The sequence below is a fragment of the Alternaria incomplexa genome (genome assembly GCF_024043165.1).
Source record: "Alternaria incomplexa strain BMP 0042 chromosome Unknown scaffold_1, whole genome shotgun sequence".
Classification (NCBI taxonomy): Eukaryota; Fungi; Ascomycota; class Dothideomycetes; order Pleosporales; family Pleosporaceae; genus Alternaria; species Alternaria incomplexa.
This window is the reverse complement of record NW_026249850.1, coordinates 3,118,834-3,137,904: the sequence shown is the minus strand read 5'-3', so window position 1 is coordinate 3,137,904 and position 19,071 is coordinate 3,118,834. Positions and strand designations below refer to the sequence as shown.

At 53.1% G+C, this 19,071-nt stretch overlaps 6 protein-coding genes across 6 annotated transcripts; all 6 read left to right on the top strand.

The window, feature by feature from the left end:
* Positions 1-33: 33 nt before the first annotated feature.
* On the top strand, positions 34-2,222 carry J4E90_001123 (uncharacterized protein; the record flags this gene model as incomplete). The annotated part of the gene is made up of 3 exons (XM_051430714.1): positions 34-119; positions 172-1,524; positions 1,574-2,222. The coding sequence occupies 3 exons, from the start codon at positions 34-36 to the stop codon at positions 2,220-2,222; spliced, it is 2,088 nt and encodes a 695-aa protein (XP_051296201.1).
* Positions 2,223-2,841: 619 nt separating this feature from the next.
* Positions 2,842-4,313, top strand: MET2 (homoserine O- acetyltransferase; the record flags this gene model as incomplete). The annotated part of the gene is made up of 3 exons (XM_051430713.1): positions 2,842-3,036; positions 3,098-4,144; positions 4,200-4,313. 3 exons carry the CDS (start codon positions 2,842-2,844, stop codon positions 4,311-4,313), a joined length of 1,356 nt encoding a protein of 451 aa, XP_051296200.1.
* Positions 4,314-7,465: 3,152 nt separating this feature from the next.
* On the top strand, positions 7,466-9,023 carry J4E90_001121 (uncharacterized protein; the record flags this gene model as incomplete). Its single annotated transcript, XM_051430712.1, has 3 exons — positions 7,466-7,669; positions 7,727-8,622; positions 8,672-9,023. The coding sequence occupies 3 exons, from the start codon at positions 7,466-7,468 to the stop codon at positions 9,021-9,023; spliced, it is 1,452 nt and encodes a 483-aa protein (XP_051296199.1).
* A 1,932-nt stretch (positions 9,024-10,955) lies between these two features.
* Positions 10,956-12,090, top strand: J4E90_001120 (uncharacterized protein; the record flags this gene model as incomplete). Its single annotated transcript, XM_051430711.1, has 3 exons — positions 10,956-11,208; positions 11,309-11,927; positions 12,036-12,090. 3 exons carry the CDS (start codon positions 10,956-10,958, stop codon positions 12,088-12,090), a joined length of 927 nt encoding a protein of 308 aa, XP_051296198.1.
* Positions 12,091-12,888: 798 nt separating this feature from the next.
* Positions 12,889-14,702, top strand: J4E90_001119 (uncharacterized protein; the record flags this gene model as incomplete). The annotated part of the gene is made up of 3 exons (XM_051430710.1): positions 12,889-13,209; positions 13,271-13,511; positions 13,561-14,702. 3 exons carry the CDS (start codon positions 12,889-12,891, stop codon positions 14,700-14,702), a joined length of 1,704 nt encoding a protein of 567 aa, XP_051296197.1.
* Positions 14,703-15,196: 494 nt separating this feature from the next.
* On the top strand, positions 15,197-17,590 carry J4E90_001118 (uncharacterized protein; the record flags this gene model as incomplete). Its single annotated transcript, XM_051430709.1, has 4 exons — positions 15,197-15,489; positions 15,610-15,802; positions 15,845-16,429; positions 17,249-17,590. The coding sequence occupies 4 exons, from the start codon at positions 15,197-15,199 to the stop codon at positions 17,588-17,590; spliced, it is 1,413 nt and encodes a 470-aa protein (XP_051296196.1).
* Positions 17,591-19,071: the final 1,481 nt, after the last annotated feature.

Genomic DNA, 19,071 nt, shown 5'->3' with positions numbered 1-19,071 from the left:
GACATGCGGCCTTCTCCTGCCTGACCGCAAACTATGGCCGTCGATGACTTCCTGAGCAGAGACACGGAGACCTTTGTCTTGGCTCACAAGGCGTACTACCCGACCAAGATCCCCATCGCGTGAGCGCCAGCCAGACACTGCAATACCATGGGTCGATGCTGACGGGTGCAGACACTATCAATTGCGCCACTTCATCTCGTGCCCCGAACCAGATCTCGTCTACTATGCCAGTGGCGCTGCCGTTTACTGTCTCAATGCGGCTACACGAACACAGGCCCACGTTACTACACTGCCCTGGGAAGCGCGCTGCACGGCTTCGGGCTACGGCTACGTCTGCGTGGGGGGAGAAGAACATGGCAACTTCGCCGCCATCAAGGTGACCGGCTTCCCCCCAACGGATCCCTCCGACGTCGACGCCTCGTTGCCCTTGGACTTCCAGCACCGCCTGCCTCGACCGCCCATACTAGGTGCAGCTTCGCGCGTACGCCTCGAGAAGATTGGAACCGATATCGTCAACTCCATATCCATACACAAGCTGCCGGCTGAAGGCAATGGCCAGGATGATGTCGTCGCAGTCCTTACCAACAACGACAAGACGGTGCGCATATACTCTCTTACACAGAATCTGGAGCTGGCAGTCATCGACCTGGAATTCGCAATGAACCATGCCTCCATTTCCCCCGATGGCCAAATGCTCGTGGCTGTCGGTGACGCCCCCATTGGTTTCTTCTTCGAACGTACAGACTCGCGGAAGCCTAGCAATAAGATACGCGAGGGGCTGATGCAGTCGACGCCTCCTGTGTGGACGGAGCTACACAGAGTAAACCTCTATCGGCCCGCTCATTCCCATGCAGACGGCTACTTTACTACAGCTTGGTCCCCCTCAGGACGTCTCTGTGCAGTGGGATCAGAATGCGGCTACATCACAGTCTTTGATATCGAACTGCTAAAACTTGTCGAATACGGTGAAGACGCGATCCTACAGTTGATAAGTTCTACTAGGCCGGACAGCCGAACTGGGCCCGGCGCGGTTCGGACGATGCATTTCTCGCCAGCACCGTGGGACTTCCTCATCTGGAGCGAAGACCAAGGCAGGGTGTGCATTGCCGACTTGCGAGCTGGCCTCAAGCTTAAGCAAACCCTGATATTGGACCCGAAAGAGGAAGGTCTCGAGACTGTCGAGATAGCTGACTTCGACCTCAACCTCAGTCCGGAAATGCATGAGCTTCGCAGAGAAGCGGATCTGATCCGGAGGTATCGACGCGCGTTAGATGGGGAAGGCAATACGACGACCGCCAACGTCGCGAATGAATACCTTGAAACTGACACTGAGCGACAGAGACTACATCGACGGCTGGGTGTAGTAGAGTCGGACAACGATCCACTTGGCTTAACCGTGCGCGAAAGGCAAGTACTTAGTGCTCTGCGGACAAGGCATAGGCAACCCGAAGAGGCTCGGGATGAGCAGGAAGTAACGCCGCGAAGTATCAACTACACAACTTCTGAGCGACTTAACACTGTACCGTATGTGACCCATAGACTACTGCGGTAATGTGAGACTGATGAGATGCAGGGAGCCTACAGCTCGAGAGGTGGCCGATGCGATGGCTCGCTTCATGGCAGAAAGGACTGGGCAGACTCACTCACGCAACTGGCTCCAAGAACGCACAACACCTCACCGCCGGGCTTCCGTCATCGTGTCCATAAACGAAGGCACAGTCAACGCACCAGCTGCCCTTACCAATATCACCGACTCTGTCCTTACCCGCTCACCAAACGCGGTGCCGGCACACGCGCGTCGCGTGACCAACGAGCTAGTTGCTTCGACAGATGAAGCGTGGCGCACTGTTCAAGATGCACTGGCTGCTGAGCAGGACCGCGCTACAGCCCGCGCTACTAACGCACATGCGCCTGGAGCCGACAGCCATGCTACTGCGCCTGAGCTTCGCAGCGAGCTTCGTCGAATCCGTCAACTGACGCAGGCACGTGAACGTCTTCGCATCACCCGTGCTGGCCAGCCTATTCTTGAATCCTACGAGTTCAGCCTAGGTCTCCGAGGCTCAAGCCGAACGACACATGACGCAAGACTAGGCGTACGGACAGCGGGACTCGCCATGAGCCAGGATGGGCGGACTCTGTATTGTGGCACAGAGGAAGGTATCTTCGAGTTCAAGATGAACCTTCATGTGAGGAAGGCGTTCCCTGCAATTACTCCCCGATGATCGAGTTTTTTCCGCACTTGTGGTTGCTTCGGACTGGATTTCTTTGTGTCGTTGGATTCAACGCTCTCGCGGTTTTTGAGCTCTTGTGGGACGGTCAGGCATTTGGTACGGCGAATAGGTTTTGGCGCACAGCGTGCTTGGTGGGGAGGATGGTAATTGTGTTATAAGGCCAGCTTTGTCACATTAGGTATACCCGTATAATCAGATAGTCAAAAGCATCCAGGTAATTTCAACAGGCGCAATGTTGTGGGTTCTTTGTCTGAATCCGGGGTAAGGGCCCACGACGCCCGTAGTTCGGAGGCGAGATAGTGCGGGCGATGTTCGGAGCGTGGAGGGAAAACTGCCGATTTGTTGTCGATGGCGCAATTCCAGCGGTGACTCCCCACACGACGGGCTAACGCAGCCGTGCACAAGTCTTTGATGCCGTGTTGTGACACTCTTGACCTCTGCACTCGTACACCCGAACCGAAGCCCTCTGACATTTAGACTGCTTCGCTTCTGATCTTGCTTTGCCCTACATCGAACGGTTTCGTCATCGCCTCAACGCGACACCTGGAACCCGTGCAGCCCCGCCACCCGGCTTCAATCAAGCCGGTAACGCGGACGCAGAACCACCGCAATGGCTGGAGAGAGCTCCAAAAAGACCAATGCCGCTGGCAAGGCAGCCGTCCCGCTCGACCTCGACGGCCACAACCTCCCGCCATCGCCCGCGCCCAGCTCGCCCCGTAATGGCCGCAAGTATGCCCTCATGACGGAGCTGGTCTACACGGAGAGCAGCGACCAGTACAATGCCAGCTCTGTGCCCATCTACCAGGTATGCGACACTCGAATCTCGCTCGGGTAGCAGGTGGCGGCCAAAAGGCTAACATGCGCAGTCCGCGACATTCAAGCAGGAGTCCGCGACCGGAGGCGGCGGCGAGTACGACTACACACGATCCGGCAACCCTACGCGAACACATCTCGAGCGTCACCTTGCCAAGATCATGAACGCCAACCGCGCGCTTGTCGTCTCGTCTGGCATGGGCGCTCTCGACGTCATCACCCGCCTGCTACGACCGGGCGACGAAGTCGTGACCGGCGACGATCTGTACGGCGGAACAAACAGACTGCTCAAGTACCTCTCGACACATGGCGGCATCATCGTGCACCACGTGGACACCACAAACCCAGAGAAAGTACGCGAAGTAGTGAGCAACAAGACGGCCATGGTGCTCCTCGAGACGCCCACGAACCCTCTGATAAAGATCTGCGATATCCCCGCCATTGCTAGCATCGCCCACGCCGCGAACCCTACCGCCGTGGTCGCTGTCGACAACACTATGATGTCGCCCATGTTGCTCAACCCGCTCGATCTCGGTTCCGACATCGTCTACGAATCCGGCACAAAGTACCTGTCCGGTCACCACGATCTCATGGCAGGTGTCATTGCCATCAACGACTCCGCGCTCGGAGATCGCCTCTTTTTCACCATCAATGCCTCAGGATGTGGTCTCTCGCCTTTCGATTCCTGGTTGCTACTGCGCGGTATCAAGACCCTTGGTGTCCGCATGGAGAAGCAACAAGCAAATGCCATGCGTGTTGCCACGTTCCTTGAGTCCCACGGCTTCAAGGTCCGCTACCCCGGTCTCAAGTCGCACCCACAGTACGATTTGCATTGGAGCATGGCACGCGGCGCTGGCGCAGTGCTGTCCTTCGAGACTGGCGATGTCAACATTAGTGAGCGCATTGTAGAGAGCGCAAGGCTATGGGGTATCAGTGTCAGCTTTGGCTGCGTCAACTCCCTCATCAGCATGCCGTGCCGTATGAGCCACGCTAGCATTGACGAAAAGACCAGAAAGGAAAGGAACATGCCTGAAGACATCATCCGATTGTGCGTTGGCATTGAGGATCCTGAGGATCTTCTGGATGATTTGAGCCGCGCTGTGAGTCCTGTCCCTCTAGAGAAAGGCTTCCGTTTAGTTGCTAACATGTGTACAGCTCGTGCAAGCTGGTGCTGTAAACATCACAACCGATGGCTTCCGTGCTCTGGCGACAGAGGCTCCCGCCACGACCCAGTCTACAGACTCTGCTCCGGCTCCAGCAGAGTCGTAGGTACCCGTCTCTTTTAGTCACCGCTGTCCTGCGTGCCATAGCAGGTTTAACGTGATACCTTTGATCCGCATGTTGAAAGACACATGTCGGTTTTACTTCACAACTTTCTCTGACCCAGTCACCTCTGTCATTTGCCTTACAATACAAGGCAGTATTAACGTGATATTCGTCCAATTACATTAGATCAGCATAGCACATGCGTTGCTAGCGGGAGTTCTTGCGGAATAAAAAGATCTCTTTGTCCTTCAATGAACATATACATCGATCAGTGCGCCTGTGATCTCTGTGACTTGGTGCGGCTCCGAATTAACCCGGCGTGTGCTTACTCTACTGACTCTAGTCGATGTATCGGCATGTTGCTGACATCGAACTCTACGGTCCGACGATTTGTGCCAAGCATGACGCCACGTACCTATGGAAGATCCGGAGCCCCGTGCCTTTATACATCAGCGCACACTAGCCATCCTATCACTTGGTACTTGAGCATCACAACCCTTAGTCTGTCCAGTCATCCAAGCACTTTCGATCTTTTGCATTACAGCTGCTGGTCCTACGACTTCCTTGCGCTCATCCTAAACGCGCCTCAGACATAGTCTCCCCTGCTATCGCAAGGTGTACCTGCACTTCTGAAACAGCCTCAGGCACGCCATCAGACTCGCCGTCACAGAAGAAAGGAAACGATCACACAACCCTGGTATTACCCCAGACTTCGGATTCGGTCACATTTTGGCCTGGGGTGGCAAGCGAGGCTTTATCTCATTGGAGATAATGTCGCGTCACCTTTCCTACATCTCCAGCAGCTTCAAAATATTTAGGACACTGTGGTAGTAATTGCAAGCCTTGGTTCATGATGGTACAGCTCTTAGACTTGCCCCGCGAATTGCGCGATGCTATATACACAGAGCTGCTTCTATCATGCCGACCGCGTCCATCGTTAGAGGATACCAGATCAGACACCGGATGGTGCCGCATACAGGAGCCTGAATCGCCTTTCTCACTTGGCTGTCTAATCGCATCACAGAGGAGACCGCCTACATGTGCTAGCTTCCTGGCGTGCAACCGCCAAGTGAATGAGGAGATGATGCAAATTATCCAGAGAACGAGGCGGAAAGGGCTGCTTGCTGCATGCATGGATTGTTTTGAAGTTTCCGGCACATATCATTTTACGTGGCTTTCTGCGCCGCTCGTCACAACAAAAAGAAAGGATCTTCGGAGGGAGCAAGACGACGGGAACGCGTCATTTACTAATGTCTTGTCGAGCTGGGCATCATTCCTTCTTGCTCCCATCACAAGTCACCTTACAGGCCTGGGTAGCAGAGTACCCGTATCCAAGGCATACACGACGACCATCGAGCGGCTGTGGGTGGACATCAGAATATCTGAGCCGAATGTAACAGCTGAGCTTGCTCCTTACAACCGCACAGCTTGGGAAGTGTGTGCAGCGCTCAGGCACATATTTGAGCACGGCCCGGACCCCATCTCTAAGAGTCGAAAAATCGCTTCTATTGACGAAGTCGTCCTCAACGTGCTACCTCAAGGAACTCGACATGGTACACCTCTCATGTACAGATCAAGATCACTGTCGACGACATTGATACAAGAATTCCCTAAGAATTGGACAGATGTAATACGTGACCAGTTGGTCAATATCTGGGCCAAACTCTGGGCTGCAAATGACTTCAACACGGTGGATTACCAGGCACGATACTATCGCATGCTGCTAGAGAAGATCAACAAAGTGCGCGTCTGCGTTGATGGAAAGACATTCAAGACAAGAGAATTGGCCATCGAGTTGGAAAGAGGGAGAGCGGAAATGAGGCGGATTGCGAGGAGGTAGCCAGCCATCGAAATAGTCAAGGGCTTTCCTTCCTTTCCTGGTCAAAGTGACTCGAAGCGGTGAGAACGAGCGGCCGGAGATGAAGCGACTGGGTGAAGGCTCTGTGCGCTTTCGATGTGTCTAGAAGTACAATCCATGAAGCAAAACCCGTTCTGTGGATTTGTGTAAATGCACATACATCGTACCTGACATACCTGACACATGCTTTGGGCGGGTTCATCAGCGCATGGGTCTCTAAGAGGCAAAAAGCAAGCTACCTAGGTATGCTCGCGGTTCCGCGTCGCTACGGGTGCGGCGTAATGGCTAGCTTGCCACGGCCTCGTCGCATGCCAATGTGCCAAATTGCACGCCCGAGCAGTGTTCCCGATGCTCTAGAAATTGCTGACGAGGCTTTTTCACGTTGAATCGTTCGCGAGCACGCCCATTGGTGCGATGCTGTCAGGGGTAATCTTAGCCTCGGTTCGGCACGCCCTAGTCTAGACCTGCCAGCCGGGCTTCGACGTGAACATTTCCTGACACAAAGGTCTTGTCGATCGAACACGAAGAGCCCGCACCAGCATGCCCTCTTCATGCGAGAACCTTTACGCCAGCAATAGCCTATGGAGATCGCTATCGATAGCGCCCCGCACACGCGCGACTACAGTCGGACGATAGGTACCCAAGTAAGGCAGACCATCGCTGACTACACCAACGTTCAATACGTCCAGTGGCGTGCTTGGCACGGCGAGATACGTTTCGTGAAACAGGGCTCCGCGTGTCGCCCCTTGCTGCTTCAAGCTGCGCCCCTGCCGTCATTCGTCGCCATCCTCAACTTTACGAAGAGACTCCACTGCACCCCACACTCGGATTGGCCAGACCGTCGCCCATCTGGCTCAGGGGCACAATGTGCCAGACGGCCCCTGCATGCCAACGTGTGTCGCGGATCGCATGTTAGACCATGATAGCGCTGCCAAAGGTGCGGGAGCGAATCCCCGTGGGCGCCATGGGTTTGCGAGGATTTTTTTGTGCGAAGGTGCAGATACGCGTGTTTTATATTTAAACATTGGGTGGGAGATCTTTACTCCTGACGGGAGTGGTTTGTCTTCGCTTACCTTCATTACTCACATTACCTCACCTACCTCTTGCTTTTATCACACTCTTTCCCCATCTTCTTTAGCATTCCTTGCTTTCGGTCTCTACAAAAGATACACCAGCTCTCCATCTACATCACTCGCTCACTCGCATTGACCATATCCTGTCCTTTCAAGAGCATTCTGCTTAACGCCACTTCAACTGCTGGACGGTTGCTACACTGAATCAGATACTTACGGACAAGATGGCGGCGTCTAATGCTTCGACTACGAAGACGCTTCGCCCAGATAATATTGAGATACCACCACCTTCATCGAGTGGCACGAACAAGCCAGCAGAGGAGTTTGAGGGCCCCATATCACCGCGGTCATGGCGACACCGTACTGTTACGTACCAGGTTCCCTCGAGAAGGGTAACCAACGGCAGCTTAGATGCTGAAGACTACTTTGTAGGTTTCTCTCCAGTATGATAGCCGATAGCCTTGCATCTTACTAACAATCAACAGATCGGTCCTCGTGACATGTCCAAGCACAGCAAATGGCCATACTTCATGCGAATGCACGGCTCGGTCTTTCCTAAGATGATATTACCACTCACAGTAGTAACTCTCTGGTCGACCCTCATCACATGCGTCTCTGAATTCATTTTCGAGCTCAAAGTCAGCACTCTTCTTTTGACCGTTCTTGGTTTCGTCGTTGGTCTTGCCATTTCTTTCCGAACAAGCACCGCATACGAGCGTTACACCGAGGGCCGAAAGTACTGGAGTCAGTTGATCTTCGTTAGCCAAAACTTGGCAAGGACAATCTGGTACCACACTTCCGAACGCGAAGGCGACCTCGGAAAGGAAGATCTTCTCAACAAGCTCTCTGCACTCAACCTTCTCAACGCCTTTGCCTGCTCTGTCAAGCACAGGCTCCGTTTTGAGCCTGGTATCGACTACCCCGATCTCCGCGACCGCATTGAGTACCTGGACACTTTTGCCCGCGCTGCTGAGCTCGATATCCCCAAGCCAGGCGACAAGAAGAAGATCAAGGCTGTTGGTGAATACCTCGGCGTCACATTCGCCGAGTCGAACCCCCGCAAGAGGATCAAGCGCTCCAAGAAGCCTCTCGGTAACCTGTCTCTCGAAATCCTGAACCATCTCTCCTGCTACGTCCACAGCATCATCGACAACGAAACGCTCAAGGTCGGTCTTTACCAGAACCAAGCCATTACCGGTGTTGTTCAGCTCAACGAGGCCCTCACTGGTATGGATCGTGTTCTCCAGACTCCTTTGCCTATCGCCTACTCCATCGCCATCTCGCAAATCACCTGGGTCTACGTTATGATGTTGCCTTTCCAACTGTGGGATGACCTTCGCTGGATCACCATTCCCGGTTGCATCTTCGCCGCCTACATCATGTAAGTTTCAAACAATCCACTTCCCATGATCAACGCTAACAATCTCTAGCATCGGTCTCTCAGCCATCGGTCGCGAAATCGAGAACCCCTTCGGTCACGACGTCAACGATCTTCCCCTCGAAGCCTACTGCGAAGAACTCGAAATGGACATCGACACCATCACCGCGCAACCACCTCCCGCCGCCGCCGAATTCATGCGCCGCCCAGGTAACATGCCCATCTGGCCGCTCAGCCAGAAGAACTTCGAGTCCTGGGCCGGAAGGAGCAAGCAGGACATCCGCGATGCGCTAATGACAAAGACAAAAGCGGATATGGCGGTGCGCAAGAGCTTTGCTGTTGCGAGGGAGAGTGAGAGCGAGGAGAAGGGACATCACGGGTTGCAGCAGCAGCATGATGCGTAGAAGGAAAAGCAGTGGAGTTGTGCATTCGCATTTTAGAAGCGTTGGGCGCTGGATAGGTGTTTATGGGTGTGTTCTTTCATCTTCCACCCAGGCTGTGCTTTTGATCTTAACAAAACGGGTTTCATATCCTGCATAGCGAGGATTTTATACGTGGCAATACTAGCCTTTATTATACTGTGTTCCTGTTTTCTCAAGTCGAGTGCCTATCTGAATGGTGATCTTTGTCTTCGAGGTGCGGACTACCGAGCCATGAACCCGTATATTTTCATTGCTCCGAATTTGATACTATCGTCGTCAGATTAACTCAGTTGGTCAGCTATTGGTAACCTAGATATGGTGTTGAATGAGCGCTGTTGACTGTGGACAGACTGATGGACTATTGCAAGGAGCATGGAGATCATTTCTCCGCCGATGTGGAAATTTGAGATGGCTGCAACAAAGAGATCATATGGTTGGTATCAGATGAGTATGCGTCTGCAACCCATGTGTAGTTCTTGTGGTGTTGGTCGTGGAAGCGACGACGATGGCACTCACAAAGCATCGTTCCACCCCCAGGCTAGCGCGTGATGGCGCTTGGGCGTATGACGTCGCACCTACCCTACGCTTCACATCTGACGCTTGGGACGACTGCTCACATGCGGCCCAGGCCATCATTCATCCAAACGGCCCGTCTGCGTCAGGCGTGAACTAATGCACCCCTCTTACTTTGCGGGTCTGATATGCCTAGACCTGCTAGCATCTGGCGTTTCTTTCACACTCTACAGCTGAGCTGAACTTGGCCAAACCTCACCCAGGCAACATCTTCAATGTCTGCAAACACAATGCCGGACCCACCGGCTACATCAGTGTCCGTACAGACAACCGCGACAGAGATTCCAACCATCATCGAACCAGAAGCAGACGCAGAAGAGCGTGGCCGGCTCAAGCGACGTAGGCAGTCGTCACAGCATTCTCCACGCCGTGCATCCTCACCATCTCGCGGCCACGATCGCAACAGCGGTTCCCGATACCGAGAGCATCACCGCAAACATCACCGCCCCTCGTCTCCGACGTCTTCCGTCTCTCCGCCTACATCCGACCAGAAGAAGACCAGACGGCGCAGTGATGCTGAGCCCGATCATACATTCAGGGGGCGAGCACGCAATAGGAGCAGCAGCAGGGGAAGGTCTAGGAGCCCCATCTTGGAAGCCGACGATGCATGTGTCGAGAGCGAGGATGATGTAAAGAGATTCAGGAAGAGGAGTGCGCCGCCCAGTCGGCACAGGATTGACGACTCGGACGAGGGGGGTGAGGTTCGGCGGCAGAGAAGCTACCCCAATCTATACAAAGAGGACAGGAGGGATTCCAAGGGCGAGGCTGGAGGGAAGACACAAGGAGTGGGTTTCGTGAACTCGACAGGAGAAACCGAAGCGGTGCCCCACTAGGTGGACTAGCGTCCTGATTTGTTATGGCCTGTGTACTCAGGACATATTCTTACAGAAGAGGTTCACTATGATACTCTGATGCATGTTGATTATGTACGAATGGCATTACTATTCTGTGGTTGCGTTTGTCTGGCTCCGGCTGTCTTGTTACTGACCACAGCACGCGACAACTGTCCCAGGGTCTCGCTTGCATGATCGTAGCGTGGCTGTGCACGCGACTCAAACGTGGCGCCTACAACGCGCCTGCATCATGCTATCGTGCTCGATGCTTGCTGCCCCTACGATGACTGCCGAGATCTTTTCTGCAGGTACAGCATAGATCGCATCCGAAGACTCCGGACTGCTCACCTCAGCATCGTATCCATCGTCTCGAAGGTTCCATCGCGAGGCGCAACAAAAAGCGCCCCACCCCCGCGGCCCTACCAATCATTGAAGCTTAACTCCGCCCTCACTCCCGTCGATTAACCTTCAGCCTTACCCCCTCCGTCGCTCGCTCACTTACCCCGTTATGCCTCCGCCAGGCAACGAATATGCCGCCGAGCAGCTGAAGAACTCGGGCAACAAGTGCTTCAAGAATGGCGACTACGAAGGAGCCGAGGGGCTGTATTCGCAGGCGATTCAGAAGAACTCCGCCAACCCTCTGTTGTTCACCAACCGCGCAAATGCGAGGCTAAAGTTGGAGAAATGGGAAGGAGTCATAGATGATTGTATACGGAGTATCGAGCTCCTGAAGGACAATATGAAGGCATTCTTTTACTTGGGTATGCCCCCATTCCCTACAGAGGGGCGTCGATCGCGACAGTCGCCATATAACCATTGCGCGAGCTCTGCACGTCAAATCCCAGGCTGATGATAATATAGCGCAAGCTCAACTCGCGATTAATCATCCCAACGAAGCCCTATCTTCAGCCCTCATGGCCTACGAACTATGTACCACCTCCGCGCAACAAACCTCCAACGCAGCCACTATATCCGCTCTCGTTTTGAAATGCAAGAAAGCCAAATGGGACATCCGCGAGCGAGAAAGGATACGGCGGCGTGGCGATCTGCTCTCCGACCTTGAAATGATGCTGGAAACAGAATTCAAGAAGGACATGGATGAGATAGAAGCACGTATGGAGACCGGGGAAACCAGTCGCTCGGACGGACAGGAAGAGAAAGCAGAGCGAAAGACAGAGTTCGAGAAGAAGCGTGACGACCTCAGAACTGCATTCGCGATTTCTGACCCGGAGCATCAGCAGAAACGCGAGGTCCCGGATTACCTCGTCGATGGCATAACGTTTGAGATTATGCACGACCCGGTCGTGACTAAGAATGGAAGATCGTACGAGCGCGCTACCCTGATTGAGCACCTCAAACGCAGTCCAACAGACCCGCTGACGAGAGAGACTCTTACCATCAACGAGCTGAGACCAAACATCGCCCTCAAGGAGGCATGTGAAGAGTTCATGACCGCAAATTCTGGGTGGGTCTATGATTGGTAGGTTTGCGAGACTTCATTGGTCCGCTTTGTATTATGGCAGGTACGTGGAGAGGAGGAATAAAGAGAGCCTAGGAGCGTGGAGGATGTGCGCTGACAGTATTGTAGTGAGGAGGGTGAGGTAGATTCGGATGCGCGCTGGGCGCACTTATCTTCAGCTTGAGGTCGACCCCACAATCAATGTGCGCGGACGATTATCATATCTGCATCGGCTGGCGTTTGTTGTTGGAAATGTCGTCTTTTGTGCCTGCACACGCATCATCAGCGAGTATTGAGCGTTGTTGAAGCGGTCGTATTTCGATACCCACAGCCACATGTATTCCTTCCTTTTCTCTTCTGACATTTTGACGACACATTCCTGAAACTACGTTTTTGGAACCACATTCTTGAAACCACATTCCTGATGCCACATTCCTGATGGGACACTTGCTGTGGAAAAGGAATGGTACGCGTTCTACCAAGAACCTCGGCACACCAGTTCCACGAAAGCGCTGACGCCCAGAATTCCAGGGCGCTCCTTTTCCAACACTGATGTTCAGTTGGACTTGCAGCGCTCAAGCGTCTAGCTCGGATGGTCGATCTCGAAGACGGGCCTCGCTTACGTGGGCCCAACGTTGGCCTGCTAAGCTCCACACTACTTTGTAGCAACCTCGGCAGCCTGCAGCCTATGATCGCTGGCTGCCTTGACTACACTAAGTTGGCTTCTAACCCAAATTGTGAAGCCGTAGTTGCGTCACATACGCTAGGAAAGCTTCAATGGGGCGTAAAGCACATGTGGCAACCGGTCAGGATCTCGTATTTCGACTAGTCTCGGGCGCACGATGATGGGGTACACCGATGTAAGATAAAAGACGGGTTAAGGTGGGGAGTTGAGATACTCCGCAGCTTGTGATCTAATAACTGAACAGCTCGATCATCAACAACTATTCTTTCGCCTTGCTTGCACCTATCGCGACACATGATGGATACAACACGCCCCGCTCCCTGGCCACAGGCCACTAACGAACTTCTTCCAAACACACTGTTCAAACTCGCGGCTCGATATCCTTCCGCGACGTACGCAGAGTTTCCGGTAAACCCGCACAAGATTGAGGATGGATATCGTAAGATCACGTTTGCTGAAGTAGCAAATGCTGTCTCTGCTTTCGCGTGGTGGCTGGAAGAGAACATCGGGAAGCTGCAAGAAGAGGAAAAAGATGGAACACGAACTTTGGTGTACATGGGACCGAACGACATACGATATGCGGTATTATGTCTGGGAAGTGTGATTGCGGGATACAAGGTAAGTCGTCTTCCGACATGAGTGTCTTGAAAGTGGCTGAATTGACTAATGACGAGAATAGATGCTCTTTCCATCGCCAAGATACGGAGCTGAAGCACTGGTCAAATTGATTGAGAGTGTGGACGAAAAGGCCATGCTAAAGTCTGAGATTCCGATACCAGTTGTCAAAGACGTTCTGTCAATGAAGGATATGAAGACCCTCCAGATACCGAGTGTTGAGCAACTGCTCACCTCAAAAGCGGAGCCGTATCCTTACAACAAGACCTATCAACAAAATTCCCGCGAACCTTTTGTTTGTCTCCGTACGTACGCTCGCTCCCGCCTGACCATGCTACCTCTAACCAAACGCAGATACATCCGGCACAACGGGCTTTCCCAAACCCATCCTTTGGACACACGAGTGGACTAACAGTGTAGCCCAAACCATGTATCTCACCGCACCACCAGGTTACGAACTAGAGCAAGAGCTTCTCTACGGATCAGCGAACGGGCGAGGCATGCGCGCAATGTTTCTCTTCCCGCCTTTCCACGCCAGCGGTATGATCGGTATGATCCTCTTTCCACTGCAGCTTGGTGTAACACCAATTTACCCGCCGACATGGATGACACCAGCTGCGGGTGTGGACAGCGCACTAGCCGCTTTGGACATCATCGCCGCAAGGGATGGAGGCGTCGGTGTCGATTGCCTGACACTCGTGCCACCCTGTGTCGAGTATCTGAGCAAAAGCCCAGAAGTCCTACAGAGACTCAGCCAGAGAACGCAACAAATCGGCTGGGGTGGCGGCAGTGTGAGTAGTCATGCGAGTGAGTTCGTCGCAGCGCAGGTGTCTGTGTTGAATGTTATGGCATCGACCGAACTCGGCGTCTGGCCCAGTATTCGTCGCAAAGATGCAAACTCAGTGCAATCTGCGTACTGGGAGTATACGACACTTCACCCCGCTCTCAATATCCGCTTCGACCCTGTTTCTGCTTCCACGGACGGTGTCACTCTATATGAAGCTGTCATGCACCGCAACGACGGGAACGAGCACGGCGGCTATGTACAACCCATCTTCTCCATCTTCCCAGACGCAAAAGAAAGGCGGCTTGGCGATTTGTTTACAAAGCATCCCGAAGATCCTGAGCGATGGAAACACTACGGCCGGGCTGATGATCTTCTCGTCTTTCTGACGAACGAGAAGTTCTTCCCTACGGCGGCAGAACAGAGGATAGCAAGTCATACTTCGGTTGCGGAGGTAGCAATGGTAGGGACGAGAAGACCTAAAGCCTCGTTGATTGTTAGGTTGGCAGATGGGAAGGATTTGCATGAGATCTGGGATACGGTAGAGGAAGTGAACAAGAGCTCGCCGGTTTATGCGCGCGTGGGAAAGGACATGATACTGGCTGTAAAAGAGCCGTTCCCAAAGACGGCGAAGGGAACAGTGCAGAAAAAAGCTTTGCTAGATTTGTATGAGAAGGAGCTGGACGTCTTGTACGGAAGTGGCAGTGCCTAGGCGCATGCGGCCTGCACATAGAACTAAATACTCAAGTTCAAGCATTACCGCTCAGCTGCTGTTTCCAACCTGCCGGGCAGGTACCGGTGCAAGCTAACCCACTGTCACTGTTCATATTGGAACAAAGTATTTTCGCCGTACCACCATTTTTCGGCCTGATATCGATGTTCTTGAACTTCAAGCCCGTGCAAGGTGTTGGTTAGGATCCTATCACGTGATTCACCCACGCTAGCACTAGCGTCGCCCTAGTATTATTTATACAGGGCTTCCTCCCTCTTCTATAGAACAATCACATCTCTTCTTGTTCTACAGGTTATAAGCCCCTGCGCTACTGCGCGCGATTCAGCTACCACTCTACTCTGCGTCACAGTCGCGCAATAAGGATTTCTCCAGCGTCACTATCGCGCGACCAAGTCATCAGACCCTTCAGCGCACTAACCGCCACAAATTTAAACCCTCTCCCCCCCGTGTCCTACACTTGCTCATCTACCACGATGTCTACTATCAACAGCGTTACCGCCGCCTTAGGTAAGGATTTCGAGAAGCTCACTAGCCCCGACAACTATCACGAGTGGACCAAGGCTTTCATCGACATTTGCTTTATCCATAGATACATGGCGCACTACAACGGTACTGTCGACAACCCTGAGAAGCCTAATCTTCCCTCCTATGTCGCCCCCCGGGTTACACGCTCCAGGTCTAATATCGACTTGCGCACCGCTGTACCAGTTCCTATCTCGACTAACGCTGCAAACGAGCTTGCCGTCTACGACCGCGCTCTCCAGAAGTAGGAAAAGCACGACAAGGCTATGCGCTCTGCTATCGCCCTCCTTCGTGCCTCTGTCGAGCCATGGATTTAGCGTGAACTCAACAAGGAGGACACTCTTAACCCTCACCTTGCGTACAGTGCTATCCAGCTCAACAACAAGGCTTCCAAGAACATCTTAGTAGACCGCGCCCTAACTAAGCTCAACAACATTACTATAACTGACCCTGCGGCCATCAGGCCTCTTCTTGCTCAGTATAAGGGCCTGTACTACGACCTCAATAACGCTGGCGGAACTATGTCGCGCAACCAACTCATCAACAAGATCAACGGAGTTCTTCCTCGCCAGTATAACCCTTTCCTGAACCATTAGAAGCTTAACCACTATGGTACTCTCATCACCGCCGACGTCTTCAGGACCTACAAGACCCTCCTCTTCAACTACCGTGACGACAACAAGGACAAGTGGACCATTCCAAAGGACAAGCACCCTCGCGAAGATCCTGCCACTAACCGGCGCAACACCCGCCCCGTCAACAACGTCCCTAACAAGTCTAACTCACCTACGTGCTCGCACTGCGGCAACGTTGGTCACTCCGTCGACACCTGCCGTTATGTAGGTAAACCCGACACACCTACATGCACCTTCTGCAAGAAGCTAGGTCACGTCAAGGCTACTTGTCGCAAGAAGGCTCGTAAGGATGCTCCGTCTGCCCCCGCTTCCAACGCAGACCTCGCCCTCGTCAACAACAACAACAACGTGTTCTTCTCCGACCGCCTCGACCGCATGATCGCCTCTGCGCACGACCTTTCCTCGCCCCAGGACACCTCCGATTTCGATTGTCTCGACATCGACTGCCTAAACCTCGACTATATATATGCCCACCCCACACCCATGACCAGCGCTGATTCCTCTCAGAACTGCGGGTATCTTGCTTGTGCAAGGGGGGCTGACCGTAAGGTCAATAGGTATACATCGGGTTTAGATACAGTTGATAGTCCCAATACATGCACGTTCATAGCTACGACTCCTCTTACTATTCCCGCGTCCAATTTCTGGATTCTTAATAGCGGTGCTTCCCGCCATATTACGAACAATTCCTCTCTGTTTTCTCGTTTTAAGCACTGCACTGAGCACATTAGAGCCTGCAAGCAAGGCTCACAACTTGAGATTACTGGGAAAGGCGATGTTAAGTTCGTCGTCACTAATCGCGATGGCTCCCGTCTTATTCTTCAGCTAAGCGACGTCCGTTATGCGCCCGACGCCCGCTGCAACTTACTCTCTGTGTCTTCTTTTATCAATGCCGATCCTGGGTACTACACACTCACCAATCGAAAGGACGGTATGCTGTTGTACCGCGAACACGATGACAGGGAAATTGCTCAGGCCCCGCTGCACGCTAACGCCAATGTCTGTGTTCTAAGTATGACTCGTTCCCCTGACCTCATCGCAGCTGCCGCCGTTGACTTCAACGATCCAGTATGGTCAGAGCATCGTCGCCTAGGGCATCTTTCTCTCCCATACATGCGCCATCTTACCAAGATTAGTGATAGCATGGCTGTTACTGATAAGCAAATTCACGCCAAGCTCAAAGATCAGTGCCCGGTCTGCGCCACTACGCGCGCTCTCTACAGGATTCCTAGAGACCCTGCGGACCGGCATTACGAACATGTTGGCGAACTAGTCACTGTTAACACCTGGGGACCGTATCCCGTTCCTAGTCTCAAAGGCGAACGCTACGCACTTTTCCTCATTAATAACGCCACTCGTTTCACGTAGGTCAGTTTCTTCAAGGTCAAGAGCGAGATTGCTCAGCTCCTTCTGGACACCTTTCGACGCCTCTCCAATAAACATGGTCGTCCTATTGTACGTCTTCGTTGCGACAACGAGTTCGTGCGACAAGCAATCACCGACCACTGCACTGCTCATAGCATCACCATTAAAGCCAGTGTACCCTATGCCCATCATCAGGCTGGCGCTGCCGAACGCTCGCACCGTACAGTGCGGGAGCGTGCTGCCGCGATGATTCAGGATTTTACACCTACCTCTCCCATGGTCCAGGGAATTGTGAACCGGAACGAGGAGACCCTTCGCAATGCTACGCTGCCCGAAGGCCTCTAGATGTTTGCCATAGTTAAGTCAGTTAACAAGAAGAATCGAGCTCCTTCTAAAGCTCTCCGTTTTCTGAAGACACCGTATGAAGCACTCCATAGCAGGAGGCCTAACCTAGCTAGAAACAATGCCTGGGGTGCTCGTGTGTACGTCACTTTTCCTCCGGAGCTCGCAGCGCCACGAACTATCACCAAGCTCCATCATCCCCGTGGTTATCTTGCTCACTTCCTGTGCGCTCTAAGCAACCAGATCTGTCTTGTATAGCAGTCTGACACTCGCGAGGTAAAGCGTGTTACTATCACCCAGGTCGACAACTCTACCGGCTTTAATAATGTGCAGCCTCATAGGCTTCACATCAATAATCGTGCGCCTCTTGTGCCGCCTCCCATCCCAGATGCAGCCTATGACTCCGACAGTTCTTCCCACTCTGAATTATACAACGCTGATGTTGTCTTTGTGTCTTTTGATGGCACGACTGACGTATTTGGTGCGGAAATTAATTGGTCGGAGTCACCTGAACCACCGCGGGTGTATGAGCCTGTTGATGACGATAGAGCATGTGGCCCATGCCTACGTTCCAACTACAAGTGCGCACAATTCTCCGACACCGACGACAATCCGTGTAAACAGTGCGTTAGGAGGAACAGGGATTGCAACTACCAGACCCAGTCTGACCGCGACTGCCTGCGGCGTCGGCAGCAGAAGAATGCGCAACGTAAGGAGAAGCGAAAGCAACTTAAGGCGTCTTCGCTCAGGCAACCAGAGGTATCGCCTTACTTCACCAGCGCCTCCGCTCCTACTTTACCCTCTAGGAACGCTTTACCCATTGCACCCAACACTTCTACTGCCAGTAACGACGTTGTCGTTCCCTCCACCCCTATTCACGCGGCCGGTGATAACACTGTTATCGTCCCCTCCACCCCCATTCACGCGAGCGGCGATAATAACGTTGTCATTCCAGCCACTCCGGCGTACGGTGTGGACGTCGTAATACCGTTAACTCCCGTCCCCAACGACACCGTCTCAGCGACGGGACGAGCACTCGATAAAACTCCCAAGTCAGACAAACACGACGCCATTCGACCAGCCCCGTGCGTCAGATATTTAGACACCAGCGCTAACTGCTCTCGTAAAGACGCGAGCAGCAAATACCGTGGTTATGCTAAGAGCAAGGCGCGCTGCATCTCAAGCACAGCGGAACAACAGCAACAAGCACAAGTTCCATACCGCCCATGTAAGTTGAAAAGCTGTAAAACCAAGTGCATTCGCCAGTCACCTAATGGCCCATGCGATGTCTGCATCTCCACCCATAATCAGCTTAACTGTGTTCCGGTCACTCTCCCAGTCGTTCAACCACTTCCTCGCGAGGAGCGATGTGCCACATGCCAGGAATTACGTGCACAGTATTCCGGTGGACATTCTTCCAGGGACAAAGGTGGTTTATTCGCGGTCCAGTGCGACGGTGCTAATCCATGCAATATATGTATCAA